Source organism: Polypterus senegalus, chromosome 5 (assembly GCF_016835505.1).
Source record: "Polypterus senegalus isolate Bchr_013 chromosome 5, ASM1683550v1, whole genome shotgun sequence".
Lineage (NCBI taxonomy): Eukaryota > Metazoa > Chordata > Cladistia > Polypteriformes > Polypteridae > Polypterus > Polypterus senegalus.
The window spans coordinates 163,441,339-163,459,050 of NC_053158.1; the positions used below are offsets into that span (position 1 = coordinate 163,441,339).

The 17,712-nt window shown below is 37.7% G+C and overlaps 1 protein-coding gene across 5 annotated transcripts in view; it reads left to right on the forward strand.

The window, feature by feature from the left end:
• Window positions 1–17,712, forward strand: part of pard3aa (par-3 family cell polarity regulator alpha, a) — a 900,153-nt gene that overhangs the window by 612,766 nt on the left and 269,675 nt on the right. For 4 of the 5 annotated variants that reach the window (XM_039753567.1, XM_039753563.1, XM_039753564.1 and 1 more), the window contains one exon: window positions 5,902–5,946. The exons of the other annotated variant lie outside the window; for it this stretch is intronic. In XM_039753567.1, the coding sequence (XP_039609501.1) occupies window positions 5,902–5,946 (45 nt within the window). The remainder of the gene's footprint in view (window positions 1–5,901; window positions 5,947–17,712) is intronic. 5 annotated transcript variants of the gene reach the window in all.

Genomic DNA, 17,712 nt, shown 5'->3' on the forward strand with positions numbered 1-17,712 from the left:
TTTAGCTGCTGTCCATTGGAAATACGAGTTACTCAGATAGGTGCTTTAATCCAAGGCAGTGCAATGCTGCTGCCAGGGAGACTGAAGAGGCCTACTAAATCCTGCTGTTGTCATAGAATAATCACAGCTCCTGCAAATGGCCAAGTTATACAAGATAGAAAGAAAGCTTTGGAAGTGTTACGTTCAAGCAGTATCTGCTCTCTGCCTGTATGATATTGCAAAAGAAAAGAGAAAGGATTTATCAGCATGCAATCAATGTTCTAGGAGGAGATACAGTTATATTACTTTCCCATCTTTATAACTTTCTCCCTAAAAGGTCATTGTACTTATTTTTTTTTTTTATTTAAGATCGAATTATGGTGTTATAAAAGATACATTGGTCAATCCAGTAGGCATTTAAATTTTATATAGCTATCTGATTGATTCCTGCCTTATGTCCAGTGCTGCCGAGATAATCTCAATTTACCCGCAACCCTAAACTGAATTAATTCTGTGTTCTGAGATTTAAATGATAGGATGTAAAGGCAAAAAAAAACTGTAGCTTTCAGTTGATTTAGATGTTAGTATGAATCTATGTACAGGCAGTTAAGTTTTAAGTATGTGTGAAGAAAAGGACAAACTTAATATTTAATGGTGTTTCAATTTGTTGACTTGGACATTAAACTCGTTCTGAGGTTACCACTAAAGCCAACTGCATTTCTGGTAACTTTGTGTTTCTCTCCCAGCCTCACAAAATACTGACGCGCTGGCAATTCAGTTTTTGCCCAAGTATAATTTGACCGTTTAGCTTTGGTAATGCAGTCCAGATTTACTAATGAGACCATTTGTTGGTGAGCACAAGGATGAATTATGTTCACCATTGATCACCACTGTAAACTGAAAGTATATATAGTAAGAACTCTCAATAAGTATAGATATTGTCAGCTTATTTGAATTACATTAATAGTACAGTACAACCAAACATGTGTAACTCAGAAATAAATTCTGCTGTGGGACTGAAACTCCTGTTATTAAAGCTTCTTCAAGATACGCAACAATATTTGTTGCATCTCTTAGTACAGTATTTTCAGTTATGTAGCAAAGATGGCTTCCTTAATGTTGAAAGGAAATGGCACAATGGTCTAAGCATAATAGAACTACATTTCAATTTTTTCCCAACTTGTAAGGCAACACTAGAAGTCTGAGGTGTTTAAATGGGATGGTGTTGGTAACAAAATTTCAAGAGCTTGGTTTTTAATATCTTTAAATTTAGTATCCAGTGCCAAATAGTAAAACTTGTTTTGAATTGGCAGACTATTCGTAGAGTTGACCGATGGATAACTAATTCAGTTCTTCCCAGTTTTTTTGTTTCAGTCCTCCCCTACTACTTCGACTTTTCCTCTGACATGGTGCCTGGGTTAATGAGTAGCCCAAAATTGTCCCTGTTTGTGGGTATGTGCTCAAGTGTGCCTCATCTAGAATTTGTTCTAGTTGGTGATACCATAGGATCTGGCTCCCTGTAACCTTGAAATTACATTGAGCGGTTCAAGTAAAGTTACAGATAGATTATCAGCCCAAAGTCAAATATGAGTGAAAGTTGGGATCTGTATCCTAGGAAACTTGACTCAGTGTTATCCCAAACAAAGGTATTCCTAAGAATCTATCAACTTCGCCTATACAAAAACAGATTTCTGCATATGTCATTATTTGGGAAACAAGCACAAGAAACTTGGGAGATAAAATATTTATATTTTGATCAGCCAACACATTAAAAACGCATGCTTAATATTGTATAGGTCCCGGCTGTGTCCTATTAAGGCATGGACCTCTGAAGTTGTCCTGTGGATTCTGGCACCAAAATGTTAGCACCAGCTCCTTTAACTCATGTAAGTTACAGTGTTGAGCCTCCATGGATTGGACTTGTTTTTCCAGCACATCCCAAAGCTGCTTGGTTGGATTGAGATCTGGATAATTTGGAGGCCAAGTCAACACCTTGAACTGTTTGTCATGTTCCTCTTACTATTCTTGAACAGTATTTGCAGTGTGGCCGGGCACATTATTCTTCTGAAAGATGCCACTGCCATCAAGGAATACTGTTGCCATGAAGATGTGTACGTGGTCTGCAACTATCTTTAGGCAGGTGGTACATGTCACAGTAACGTCCATGTGAATGCCAACACTCAAGGTTTCCCAGCAAAACAATGACCAGTGCATCAACAGCAGCTTGCCTTCTTCCCATAGTGCATCCTGCTGTTCCAGGTAAATGACACACACTCACCCGGCCATACACATGATCTAAAATAAAACATAATTTTTCTGACACCTTTCTCTCATTGCCAGCATTATGTTTTTCACTATTTGTGTTACAATGGCTCTGCCCTGAGATCAGATCAGACAGGCTAGCCTTCGCTCCTCAGGCACATTAATGAGCCCTGAGTGCCTCTTGACCCTGTGGCCGGTTCACTGGTTGTCCTTCCTTGGACCACTTTTGGTAGGTACTAATCAATGCATATTGGGAACACCCCACAAAAACCTGCAGTTTTGGAGATGCTCTGACCCAGTCGTCTAGCCATCAATCACTATTTGACCCTTGTCAAAGTCGCTCAGATCCTTATGCTTGCTCATTCTTCCTGCTTCCAACACATATTCTTCAAGAACTGACCGTTCAGTTGCTGCCTAATATATGCCATTGTAATGAGATGAGCAATGTTATTCATATCAGTTGTCAGTGGTTTTAATGTTGTGGCTGATATAAAGTTACGTCCTGAAAAACTTCTGAAGTTTGATGAACTTTGAAGTAAGAGGGCTACCTTCCTTCTTAGCTGATAAGGTGATGAGGAAATAGTAAAAAAATAAATACAGGTAACATTTTCAAAACTGCTAAATGAGATCCATGGTCATGGGGAGCCAGAAACATAACATTGGCCACAAGGCAGGAAACAGCTGTAGACACTACAGGACCCACATGCGTTGGAATCACCAGTTGACCAAATGAGCATAATAAGTAATCCCTCTGCAAAGGCTCTGAGTTCATGAGAAATTCAATATAATGAGACATATTTCTGATTAGCTAGTCATGAAAGAAAGGAGATGCTAGATGTCCATAATCATCGCCATCCAAAGAATCGATTCTCTCCCAACCTGGGGCTTACTTATCTGAGCTGTGGATTTTACAGGAGAGAAACTGAAGTCTGAATTAAACTTTTAATGTAACAGAATATTTGTGAGAAACATTCATCCATTTGTCCAATTCTCTGCGCCTTATTTTTCCTTTTCAGTGAGGTTTGAGACATGCCTCAGCAGTGATGATCGTAAGGCAGAAATCGACAGTGGATGGCATGGTAGTCTTTTACCTTAGATAGGTTTTATTATGAGTAATTTGTTTTTTGTTCGACTGGCAGGATTATTTATGTTTAAGACTTATAGAGCAGTGCAGTACTTGTTGTTATTGTAAAAATATAAGTTTCTAGTTCACAATGTAAAAGCTGAAATGCCGACCCCTTGTTTAATTTCCTGTTTGGTTGCTTGTAAAGTGTTGTCACCACGTCAAAAAGGAGGTCACTTAATACTTTTTAATAACATGTTTGAGGACTCATTTGAACAGGAGAGAGCAGCAGGGATTCTGTTTTGTAACTGTAAAGTAAAGAAGAAAAGGAGACTAGCATAGCACTGAAAAATTACAAAAAGACTTCTTAATTACAATCATGTAAACTCATCAGGGTGTCTTTAGTTTGCTTTCCTATGCATTTTTTAGGATTTGTACTAAAAATAGAGTAAGTAAATGATGGAGTTTATAAATGTGTTATGTTAAAATAATGTGTAATTTTTAAATCTTACCTGCTGAGACCTGAATATCTATTTTCTTACTGGAAAAATTGCAATTACAAAAATTCTTTGTATGAATCACCTCTTGGTGTTTCTCCTTTGTTCAAAAACAGACAGTCTGATAAAGTTTTAGGGCATCAATGAAAGTTTTAGATATGAATTTCATTTTAGTACAGCTAAAATACCAAAACTAGGCAATCACAGTCAGCTGAGCATTTGAATCTGCATGTTTTTCTAAGTGCACAAGTCTAAGCGTATAATATATACAGTGTGTATGTGTGTGTATATAGATGCATAAAACAAAATTAATGAGAAATCAAGTATGCAACAAAGCCAATAAAGATTATTTGCTTGTGAGAAATTGGCCCCTTCTTCCCTTCTCTTTTTGGATTTCCTTTCCCATAGCCCTAAAGATATGCAGTGTATGTTAATCAGCAATTCCAAACTGGCTCAGTGTGAATGTGTGGTGCCCTATGCCCTATGCTGCTCCAGGTATCCCCTGGTATTGAACTGGGTTAAGTGAACATGTAGAAAACAAGCATCACAATTCACAGTGAGCACAAATGAAACAGTTTGTTATTTAAACATTCAAACACAGATAGCTTAAATGACAGTTGTTCAACTCCCTTTTTCTGTTTTTATTAGATAGTAAATGACAAGTACAGTTTTTATATTAAGATGAAATAGTTAACATATATGCCTTGCAATGAACTGGTACACTCTTTGGGGTTCATTTTCTGCTTCTGCCTACAGCGGCCACAATAGACAGTGGCTGAATGTGACCCGAAATTGGATATTCAGCACAAAAAATGGGTTGATGGAGTACAAGATAAGAACATATTTCCATTCATTGCTATCTGAATATTTGCTCACTTCAGTATACACACATGAATATTCACTTTCTAGGCCCCTGCTCCCCACAATCCAGACCAGGTTCACTAGACTCTTTATTAAGTCTCAGAAACAACAGGTATTGAGCAGGTACCATTTTTGAGCGTTGCACTAGTCTGTTGGTCTGCACACTCCTCTAATCACACTGGGCAAATGTAGAGCTGACATTCAACCAAATGTGCACATCTTTGAGATTCATCCATCCATTATCTAACCTGCTATATCCTAACTAGAGGGTCACGGGGGGTCTGCTGGAGCCAATCCCAGCCAAAACAGGGAGCAAGGCAGGGAAACAAACCCTGGGCAGGGTGCCAGCCCACCGCAGGGCGCACACACACACCATGCACATACTAGGGACAATTTAGGATCGCCAATGCACCTAACCTGCATGTCTTTGGACTGTGGGAGGAAACCCACACAGACACGGGGAGAACATGCAAACTTCTCGCAGGGAGGACCCGGGAAGCGAACCCAGGTCTCCTTACTGTGAGGCAGCAGCGCTACCCACTGCGCCACCGTGCCACCCCATCTTTGAGATGTAGAAGGATAATCAAAGATAATAAATCCTAGCATTCACATGGCATAGATGGGGCCCCTAGAACCTGGAACTATAAGAAAACAGAGCAAGTCAATGTGCCCCACTATGAAGAGACTTCAGTGTTTTAAAAGCATCCTCAGAAAGTTCAAATTCTCTTCATTTGTTGAACATACCTGCAGTTTTGCATATATTCAGCAATCCAGGTCTGTCTGTTTCTAGGCCTTTGTGTAACCTCATTGTATCTTGATGCTTGGAGAGTGGCAGTGCATAATGGTTATATAATGGCTTGCATACTGTATATAGCAGTTTTTAAAAATTGTAATAATGCATCCAATTTTGTTTATAATAATACTGTATTTATATTATGCATATATATATATATATATATATACACACACAAAACACCTAAGTTCTTAAACACAGTAATTCTCTGCCCTCAGTTTAATTGATATGCTAACATTTGTAACATGAAATGCTTGTGATTTCATTGATTGACAATCATGCATGATCTTTTAACAGTTTTTCAATTATAAGTATAAATTGACAGCTTGCCATTTAAAATGATCTGCATGACATGATAAATGTGAAGGCAATTGTGGTTTGGAAATCATGCATGGAGAATGTTGCTACTAACCAAGTTAATTGTTTATGCATTTGCTTTTTAACAGTAGCTGATGAGATTAACCTCAGTCCTCGATCTGAGAAGAGCAAAGGTAAGAAACTAAGAAGGAGTAAAGATCCACGTGGAACTGCTCATTTAGGCCAACAAAGCATTGTGATTGGAGATTTATATGTAAATTGCCTGCTTTTCCTCATACAGAGACAGTTTCTAATCAAGATAATTACTAATTATTATTCTGAATGTTGACTCCCCCCATTCCACACCCCCTCTCACAGCCTAAATAAGAATGAGCTTTTCACCTATCATTTGCACAGATGTTGTCTGTGAGTTCATTTATACTCTTTGCACACAGTGTGTTTGGTTTTTTCAGTCTAATCAGAAAGAATCGAAAGAATATCATTTGCATCAAGAATTGCTGCTTTTACATTCTCTGACTTTATTGGGAACCAAAATGATTGGAATACAACACTCTGGGGAGAAAACAAACAAATGTATTTACCACTGAAATTCAGAAATGGATGCAGCCTGTTAGATGTCTGTGTGCTTTATTTTCTTATATATTGTAAATGCTTTCTGAAACTATATGTTTATTTATAGCCTATTCCTTCCAGGGCTTGTGAGTTCCTGTGTAGTCTAACAAATAATGCACCAACATCGCCCCATCCTTCTCCAGGGAAAGGTAGCAGGTAGCAGTAGAGAGATTATGTTCCCTTTCATATATGTCCTGTAAATGATTTAGCCTCTAGTTTATCCTTGGTAATGAGGAAGTGAGAAAGGAGAGCTGTGTAACAAGCAGGCATAATGAAACCAAGACACACACTCTGTAAATGACTGAAATATGGTAATGGAGAAATTTTGGCATGATAGCTACTTCAATTAGCAAAAATGCAAGGTGAAAACAAACATCTTTAGAAATGCAGAACACAGTCTTCAAACAGGAGGGAGCCCAATAAGTGCAGGTCATGAAAATTGGTGCATTAATGATATAAATAGGAATTATGATATTATGTTACATATTTGGCAGAAACTCTTATCAGTGGCAACTTAAAAGATCAAAATGCCAAAGAATTGTTAATTAACCCAACATAACATTTTCCTACCTGCTTAATCAAGTTCAAGGTTGGTTTAGTTAGATGGATAAGGTTGCATTTTTTATTTTAGTCGGCAGAGCTTGTTTCAGCAGCACTTTGAACTGTGCATGTCTTATGTTCATACAGTATACATTGTTTGGAATAAGGCTAACTTTAAAAAAAAAAACATTCCATACTTGGCGTCAGTATGAAACAGTGTCACCAAATCATCATTGTAGTAGGTATAATTACAGTATAGTAGCCAAGATGAACATTTTGTGATTTATTAATGCATTTTAACATGTCATCTTACATATATAACTATGATTGGTGTTACCCAGTTTACAGTTTTTACTGGTTCAAGTTTATCTTAATTTAGAAAGTAGGTTCAAACCCTTCATTCAGTAAGGGGGGAAAAAAGCACCAATCGTATTTATTAGGTATTACAGCCTTTTGGCATTTATAGTTTTGCAAAAAGATAAATTGTTGCAAATGAATGTATGTGAGAATGTCTGGAGCTTTTTCCATTAGAAAGCAGAGTGTAAAAAAAACCCACAGGCAACCTGTTTGTATGTGATAGCTGCATGGCAAATGAGAAATCTGCACTCGCTCAGATGAATGTGCAGCCGCAGAGCTTTGTAGTTTAAACGAATCTCTGTACGCTTTGTAGTTTCATTATATGCACGATAACAACAAAAAATGGTATCAGATTCAACTTTCAAAGTAATTACAGAAAGTGATCACTTTCATACATTCTTTTATTAAGCTGTCGCTCCACTTTCATGTAAAATACTTGAGAAATGTTGGTACAGCAGCATGAAAAAAAAGCTCAATGGTTCCAATATTGCTGGATTATGGATTTCTGAGCACAGGGAAATTAACGCTTCCCTTTTTAGGTTTATAGTGTTGAGCATTTTGTTGAAAGGAAGATTGTTTCAAAAGCACCGGTGGTTGATGGAGTCTGTCCATCTCAGCGTCTTCATGTGTGGTGGTCTCATCCAACACAGGCGACAGCAGTAGCCTCATCTCCTCTGTACAGACACCTAAGATGCCAGCTGTTGCCCAGTCACATTTCAAACAGCTGTGCACCAATAAATGACAATACAGTGCCAACAATTACATGATGACACTGACAGAATGATTGTATCTGACTGTCCTGCCCATATGTCAGATGTAACCACACACTACACTTGCCCTACTCTTTTCAAAATATTCTTTATTTCACGTTGACCTATCAAACTTCTTTAATTAAATTTTAATCCAGAGTTCTATTCTTGTTGCAAATGCATTTTTTTTTTATTTAACTAAAGATTTTTTTACACCCTTTTCTGCCTGGGAAATAATATCCCTTTAAGATTAAATCAACCTCAAATTTTGTCCGTAAACACAGAAGCTAAGCGTTTCCTCTAATCCTTCCTCATCTGATTGCCTAAAAACAACATTGCCAAAAGCTTGTTTGTCTTGCTTAATTCCTTGGGTGTAGTCAAGTTGCGAAACATGCAGATAGTGCTTCATTCTAAAAATAGCTTGGTAGGAGTATGGATTGAGCTCTGCTTATTATCACGTGCAGTGCGCTTTCACAGAAATCAGAGAAGCCAGGAAATAGTCAAGCCTGGAAGATAATTGAATCACTGTGACGCACTCTGCCCCCTTTTCAGGCCTGCCATCTTCTCTAGGGAGAGCCTTGTGGCCCCTGAGGTGAATAGTTTATGACCTGAAGTGCAGAGCCGGCTGTTATTAGAACTAATTCCCCAAAAGAGGAAGGGAAATATGTTTTATTCTTATTTTTTCCTTACGTTGTCAACTGTTGAGAAGGCTGTAGTTTCCTGTTATGCCAGACATGCATTTTATAAACCCATTTATTCCAGATTTGGGGTGGTTGAATACGGGGCAGAGCAAGCTGTGTGTTATAGAAAGCTATAAAATTCTGAAGCAGGAGAAGCTTCCTAATCACAGAAGAAATCAAAATAAACAGTTTTTTTTTGTTTTTTGTTTTTGATTTGCTAGTTAGGCCAGAATCATTTGGAGATGAACAGCTTAACTTCTGTTGTGTTCACTGTCCGTCCATGACTTTTTGTTTTTAAAGTGAGCCAGCTTGTTTTAGCATTAGAAAGACTAATAGATTTCTTAATTGTTTTCCTTTCTGCAGGGTTTATTTGTACTGTCTGATCTTTGCCACGCTTGTGTTACAAGCCGAAGGATCAGGGTGTGCTGTGGTTCATTTAACAGACTGAAAACAAAGCTTTACGTTATTGATATATGGCTAACCGTGAAGCGGATCTGGCCAGCACGTTTGCTCAGCGCCTTCCTATATGCAAAACAGCATTAGACCTTGTTTGTTCAGTCTGGATAATTCCTGGTGAGCTGGTATGAATCTCCTGAGTTGGAATTTATTATGGCTTCTGTGTGAAGGATTACAAGGAATCCTTTGTATTAGAGCCAAAAAAGTAAACAAATTAATAGTCAGCTTTGCAGTGTCTTAATTCAGTAATCTAAAAGAGGACTCTTGCTCTGTGGAAGACTGCTAAAATAAAATTCTTGGCACCACAGAGGTAGAGGTAAAGCTTATATGATTTGTAATACAGAACGATGAAGGGAGGTCTGTTAAATCGGAATACACAGCACAGACATAAGCACATTGCGGATACACCATGACTTAAAAGGGAATTGTGCCACACAAAGCATCACATATCTTGTTTGTGCAATTTGTACTGACACATTCCAGCTTTCAGTCTGTTTATATCAGTTTTTTTTTTTCTTTTTAATGGAAGCACTGATCAGTGTTCACTGTCGAGTACTTAAAGTGTTAGCAATAGTCATTATGTGTGACAGATGCTCTAAATCTGGATGTTTAATTTATCGAATAATGGAAATTTAGGAAAATGAAGCCCATTGGGGTAGTGATGGGAAAATGCTTCTAATAAAACCTGTTAATGCATGTATGTAGAAAGACTTGATTGGGTTACACTGGCCAGCTCAGCACCCGTCTGTCCATACATACATCCAGTTTCAGTTTATCTCTGGAGTCAGAGCATATCCTGCTATGAAATCACCTTGGCTGGGTGAGTCTCATTCTCATTCACTGTAGCTTTGCAGTTAGATTTTTAGATTTTGCTTCCAACCCATTCTGTCTCTCGTCTTATTTATCCCGTTAAAAATAATGTAAAATGTCCCTTTCGGGCCTGTTTTCTTCTCCTTGTAAAACCATGCACAATAAAGACAGGAGTAACAGTGTTACACCCAGTCAGTCCATTTTGTTTATCTTCTTTCCTCAAGAAAGTTAGTAAATCTGTCATATCTACTCACATATCCAGGTCAGGGTTGCAGGGATCTGTTTCCACTTTACTGCAGTGCACAGTCATGTACAGAATCCCAACCATGCATACTGAAAATATTTTTGCTTCTATTTTATTTTGCATATAGTTTGACATATCTGCGGGCAGCCTATTTTAACTAGTCTGAATGAAAATGTTTCTGTTTCAAAATCCTCTGGATATAGTGCGATGAGATACTGCTCCAAATCACCAACACACATGCTCATTTTGTCTGGTTTGGGGTTTTCATTCACAGACCACCTCAGTGTGTACACCATTTGTTTCATTTATAAAGGAGAACAGGGCTTAGCCAACTCAGATTAAGTAGCTTATTATATTTGGTGAAATCTGTGCTAATGTTACTGTGTTTACTCATACCAAATTTCAGTAACAATAATATAATTAATACTGATAAGCTGTTATCCCAGAATGATTACTTTGATGAACTAAAAGCTGCATTTTCTCTAAAATATATGAAGTATTTACAACTTAACGTTCTTGTTTATAATTGTAGTTTTATTTCAAAACACTATGTAAATCTATTAATCTGTTTACTTCCACATTAAAAAGACTGCAAAAAATTATTTTAGCTTAAAAAAAGACTATTATTCGAAATGTGAAATTACTTTTTTTCATTTTTTGCCAAGTGATATTTTACTCCTGTTATTTTCTCATCACAGAAGATAGAAACTAAAGCTAGAGTACACTGTATTTAATTAAAATTTACAGCAAATGACTTAGTTTTGTTTAATTATGTCTTCACCCTTTTTTTGGTATTATCATTTTTTGCCTAATTTTACTTTGACCAATTCTTTTTTTTTATTTAATTCTTCAAAATTCTTCTTTGCATAGCTTTAAAAAACATAAAAGTCATGAGCTGCAGACTTAAATATTTTTTTAATCAAAATGCAGCTCTTTTCCCAGGTGCTTTCTGAATCTGTAACCAGCAAAACGTATTTACAGTGCAGCTCATGAGAATGTTGCGCATATCCGCAGCAATTTAATTTCCTTCTGAAACAACTTAGCTTATTGCTATATAGTTCCCCCAGGTCACTATGTCTTATTTGTTAAGCAAAAACAGCTTCCAGATAATGAATTTCTTCCTGTGAAAGCCCAGTATGATAAAGGCATTGACATACAGTGAAGTGTTTTTTTTTTTTGTTTTTTTTTTTAAAAAGAATTTGAGGTTCCCTCTATACTATTTAACTCAAACTCTTTGTTACTGCACTTTTTTCACAATTATGATTAGGTTATTTTGAAAATAGTGTCCTGAAGTCAATAACTGTACCTGCATGTGTTCTTTTTCACTTCTGTTCAGAAGATCAAGTAGAAAGAGAAAGAACAAGGTTGTTGTGTCCTCAACAGAAACACAAATACATAAAATGTCTGCTTAGTTTTAGAATTAATTTTCTGATACAGGGCTAGATTTGACTTTAAGCTTATGCACAGTGCTTGTGTTTGAATGACTTTATCCCCACCAGGTCTCCCATAAAGCAAACTGGGGTCTGTAGAAACAAATGATTGTGTCTAGGAATATGCTGCTTCATCTTACATGTCTAATTCCTGCCCAGAATTCCATGCTGCAGATCTAGGCTCTTAATATTTTTGATGGCATCACCAATGTGTACTTCTGCCTTGTGCTAATATGCACAGAGGCAGGCTTTAACATGTGTTTAGTTGTTAGATGAATATTGGTAGAATCAGAACATTTGTAAAATTAAAATCACATCTGAACCAAACTGTACCTGTGTGCACACACACACATCATGTGTAGGTTTAACAGGAATCCATCATACTTAGAGTAGGAACTAGGTTTTATTCTATTTAGAAGCAAAAATGTATACAGATTTAATTAAAAAATTAATCCTCAAGGTCTCCATTTTTCAGTATATTGGAGGCCCAGGAGGTAATATAGAAACAGCTCTGGATGGGTTTAAGTATGACGTAATTTCTAGTTACTAATCAGAAATGGCCTATAAAATTATAATGTATATCTACATTTGTGTGTGTATTTCCGACAGAAAATTCGAAATGCAGGACAAAATCTTTCACTTTCATCTAAGTTTGCCTTTTTTTTCTTTGCCAAAATGAAAATAAAAACTGCCTTTTGATGTCCTGTGTATATTGTGTGCAACTTCAGCAGCATCAGAAAATAACAGTATTTAACAAGCTTCCACTGCTGCCCTTTGGCTCAGCATTCTTCTCCTTTCTGCCCTTATAAATTGCATTCCCATCATGGATTGAGTGGTGTGAGAAGCTGCTATAATGTACACAGTATGATGCAAAATATTCTTGGCGAATTGTAGCAAACTTTATATACTGCATAGCAACAAAATCTCAACAAATAAATCATTTTGTGTTGTTGGTTTAGCAGTTTTTAAAACTGTAAGACTTCTCTGCAAAAATGATTGGTGGGAGGGAAACATTTGACAGTTATAACAAAAATGCTAATAATATTACATGTTTATCAATAACATTGTTTTTTAAATTAACTGTATCAGAATAAATGATCATAAACCGATTGACCTTTGATATGTGGTTTGTGCAGGGGTAGCACTGCACCCTCATAATTCCAGAATGCTGGATTCAATTTCCAGCCCGATCACTATCTAAACTGGAGTTTTCACACCCTCCACATACTTTCCCCCATCACTCCTTAGCTAGTTTTACTTCACGTCCTAAGACATGCATGTACAAGTAATCCATCCCATTCATTTTCTAACCCACTTATCCATTTCAGGGTGGATAGCAGCTAGTAGCTGTCCTGCAGTACTGGAAAGGAAACAACCCCTGGACAGGGCTCCAAACACCGGAATTGACAACTCTCCATTGTCCCCTGTGTGAGTGCCTGTCCCCACTAATGGACAGGCCACATGATCTGGTTTTTGGTTCCAGATTGTGATTTGATTGCTGCTTGAGTTTTCCTCTTAAACAAATAAATACAGTAATTGACATTCTAATAACAACGGAAAAGAGAAAAATTTGTAGCCCAGAATTCCAACTATTCTAGTGTGCCAACCTTCCAGCTACACTCCACTATGCTGTGAACAGAATTCAGTGATTCTGATCATATATGGCAATGTCTGACGCTGGTTTATTGATAAATAGTGTCGGTCAGTGAAATTCGCCAAAATTTTTTTTAAAGGAAGTATGCAGTGTTCTTTGGAGAAATTTCAACTCTAGTGAGGAATGTGCTGTTGAATCTCTAAAGGGCAAGCCATAGTGAATTCAGGCTTCCTGTCTGCAAGACTTTTCACTGTTCTGATATTTCTATTAATCTCTTCAGGATGCACAGTGGTGCAGTGGTTCACACTTCTTCCTCACAGTTCAAGTAACATTTTGGCCACAATAATCAGCCTAGCATATTTGGCACATACTTCCCCAGCCCCTCAGAGTCACTTAAAGCATATGTTTGGTATTTATCAAGTCAGTTATTTCTTCACCAACTTGCTATATATGCATTTGCCTTGCAAAGTTGTGTTCTAAAGTTAATAGCTTTCTATAAATTAAAATGTATATCTTGCCCGCACTGGCACTTTATATTGCAGTCTGTTGAGCTTGGAGGAAAAGCTTAAAAACTTGCCAGATATGTCAATTTTTCAAGCCAAGACTGTTGTCAAGTTTAACCATTTGAGATCTATGAACAGACACCACATTAAAGAATTTTCTTATAGCCATTGGGTTGTAAGGTGAATAGAACACAGCAAAGTGTGTGGATCCTCTTGTTTTCTAGCCATGAGAAGCCATGTTTCTAATATGTTGGCTTATTTCAAGACATGCAAGTAAGAGTTCCACTTTATCAATACATTTGGGCTTGAAATTGAAGTAGTTACTGCCAGAGAAGAATGTAATATTATATAGAGATGCAACAATGTAGTTAAAGATAGAAAGGCCTCCAGTCTAAATTAGGACAGATCAAAATACCTTTATGTCACCACAAAAAATATTACTTTAAACAAACAAGCAAGTAGGGAATTAAGTGTTTCTTTTTCCCCCATTAATAATATTTTTAGCAAATCACTTTTGTCCCATATATTAAAACTGTTTAATTTTCATCCATCCATTTTTTGTGCACTCACAGACCAGTCCTATGGTCATTTGTGAGCAGAGTTTGTCTTGTATTAAGTGTAAGGCAGGGACCAACCCCAGACAAGCCACCAGTCCATCGCAAGGCAATTACATTGGACCAGTTGAAAAATGTTAATCAAGCTGACTTATGTGTTTTTGGTATGTGAAAGCAGAACTTGAGTACCACAAGTAACACCTACACTGACATGGATAGAATGAAGACAGTGACCAGGCTGGGGTTGGAGTGCAAACTCATGGCTCCAGGATGTGGTGCCACAAATTACTGCACATATTACATACCATATTAGCTTTAGGTCCTTATAGTAAGCATTAGTTTTTTGAAAGGTATTAAATTACTTCTCAAAATTTGTACAAATGAATCATTTACAGTACTTAGATATACAGTGGAACCTTGGTTTGCGAGTAACTTGGTTTACGAGTGTTTTGCAAGATGAGCTAAATTTTTTAATAAATTTTGACTTGATAAACGAGCGATGTCTTGCAATACGAGTAGTATGAATACACTTTGCTGAGCGTCATGTGATCAGAATTGAGCTGATGGTGGTTCTCTCTCTTGCGCGCGGGTCTCTCTCTCTCTCTCTCCAGCCCTCCTTATCTCTCTCACTCACACACGAGTCTCTCTCTCTCCTTATCTCGCTCACTTGGGCGCGCGGGTCTCTCTCTCTCTCTCCTTATCTCGCTCGCGTGCCCGTCTCTCTCTCTCTCTCTCTCTGTCCTCTTGAGGGCAATCGTCTCATATTCTCCGTCTGAGTCTGCGTGCCTCACTCATATAGTCAACATCTGTACGAGCGTATACTGTTTACTACAGCATTGTGACTGTGTGTGTGTGTGTGCGCGCACGCGCTCACGTGTGTGTTGTGAAGTGCGAGTCCTCGTCTTGCGCCCCAAAACACAAAGCTGAGTCTCAGTACATTAATAACACCAGTTTTATTCAGCTTGAAACAGCAACAGCACGGTTATTGTAGCAGGATCTTTATAATGTTCCTTGTGTCACCCATTGAAGGCAGGCGCTTATAGCATGTCTGTGATCTTTTTGGATGCACTTATACGGCGAACTGCTACAGCACTGGGAGACTGCGATTGCTTTGGGACACTCTTCCACGTGTCGTCCAGTTGGGTGGAATCCCACAAGAGTTTAGAAACTCACTCACACCAGCCATGATTCTTTTTAAAGGTAAAGTGGAGGTTAATTTGTTTTATGTATTTTTACTTTATATTTTGTATTAATCATTTCTATATGAATAGTTTTAGGTTATGGAACGAATTATCTGAGTTTACATTATTTTTTATGGGGAAATTCACTTTGATATACGAGTGCTTTGGACTGCGAGCACGTTTCCGGAATGAATTATGCTTGCAAACAGAGGTTCCACTGTAGTGTAAAGAATAATTATAAGAATTAATGAATAAAACAAAATGTAATGAGACTGATTAAGATGGCACTGCCTTCATTTCTGAGTACTTCTGGGCAGAAGAAACGGGTCCAGGTGGACAGGCGCTGGAAGTGACACAATCAGTGTTAAAGCTGTCAATCTTCCGGTCCGCAGAAGAGGAAGTGAAAGAGTGTTAGTACATAGCGCCAACCCATGGAACCTCTCGGAATTACTACTACTAGAGCCCTTAAGCCATCCCCTATGCGCTTGCATGTGACAAAGACAACATTTAATTTATACCATTGGAATAAGAACAGACAAGAGTATACTGTTACTACAGTGCTTCATGAAATTTCTCCTTCACATTTTATTTCAGTAGTTTAAGGAAGGGGTCAGTTTTGAAGCAAGGGATATTAAAATTAAAAAAAAATATAAATAAGTAAGAAAAATCCAAAGGTCTGTTGTCCCTCATCGTTTTTAAATTCCTCTGGGAGAAGCCTTGATGAAGCCTGAATAGGAGAAGGTGTTCAGGAGTTTTAGTGCACAGCTTCAATTTTAGCCAAAATTGGGCGGAGTGGTGGCTCTGAGGCTAAGGATCTGTGCTGGTATCCAGTAGGTTGTCGATTCGAATCCCTGTCACTGCCAAAAGAGATCCTATTCTGCTTCAATTGCTCCAGGGGTGCTGTGCAATGGCCGACCCTGCACTCTGACCCCAAAGGGTATGCAAAAACTAATAAATTCCTAATACGAGAAATTGTATAAGGCGAAATAAAGAACCAAAAAAAAAAAAAAATGCTGACTTAAAAAGTGCACATACTGTATATGTATTATATGATTCTAACATACATTTGTCATGTTATAAAGTACTAAAACTCAATATTTTTGCACCTTTTGTCATTAAAAAAAAATATCTTCCCATCAGCAGCTTCTGTCAATTAGATGTTAGAAGTTCTGTGAGACACAGGGCCATCTCCTCACCACATCCAAAGCCAGACATTGAACCAGTGAGAATTTAGAGGGAGGTTGAAACTTTTTTGCATTGTCGTAGTCTCTCTCATTTTCCCCAATTTATTTTGCATTCATATTTTTGACTCCTTTTTCTTTATTCCTAATGATGTAACTTTCATCAGTTTCTGCCTTTTGCAATAGGTTTATTCCTATAAATAACACCCTTTCTGCCATCGTAACATCATGCGCACAATTCTACTGTTACTGTCATGAAGGCAGATGCTGAAAAGCACACTGCCATTGCATATTGGCTGGTGTGTGGAAGAACATGCTGATTCCCACAGTCATGAACATTTTGAAACCTATTTAATCATTTAGTTCCTAAGCTGCCTGCATCAGGATATCTAACTGCTGTTGCTGTGGGAAAACCTGTGCAGCTGTTATAGAAGAACATACAATGCTAAGGAACAAGTGAGGTACATGGCTACCTGTCTGGATCATCGCGTCTGTTGGCAGGTTCTTGAAAACTTTAACCATTTAACCAGGGGAAAGGCATGACACTGTCTGAAGACACAGTGCCAATAGGCAGGATACATGGCACTGCTGATAGTGCGTCCAACAGGACACTTGTAGAAAATGGCAGGCAGTGTGGCCATAGCACTCATGTTGTCTTGTGGTTGGAAACTGCTTTAGTGAAATGCCTGAAAGGTTAATGTTTTATATAAGAAATGTTAGAAATGCAAATTACTGTAATACAGTGACCAAGCCTTTGGGTGCTAATTAAGTTTTGCCTTTTGCTTTCCAAATAACTTGTCAGATATTAGTTGGATTTTTATTTAAACACACAATGCACACACCACAGTATATTTTGACCTTACACTGTTTTATAGTGTTTCATTGGCATATAAATTATTTCTCTTTTTTGTTCTCCTCAACTCCCTTTTATTCAGACTATGAAAATCCTTTGTGCAGTCTGACCTTTTCCCACAATAAAGTGAATTAAATTATTCTCAGTGGGAGCTACATTTCTTTGATTCCTTTCAGTGTGACCTGAGTAATGGGC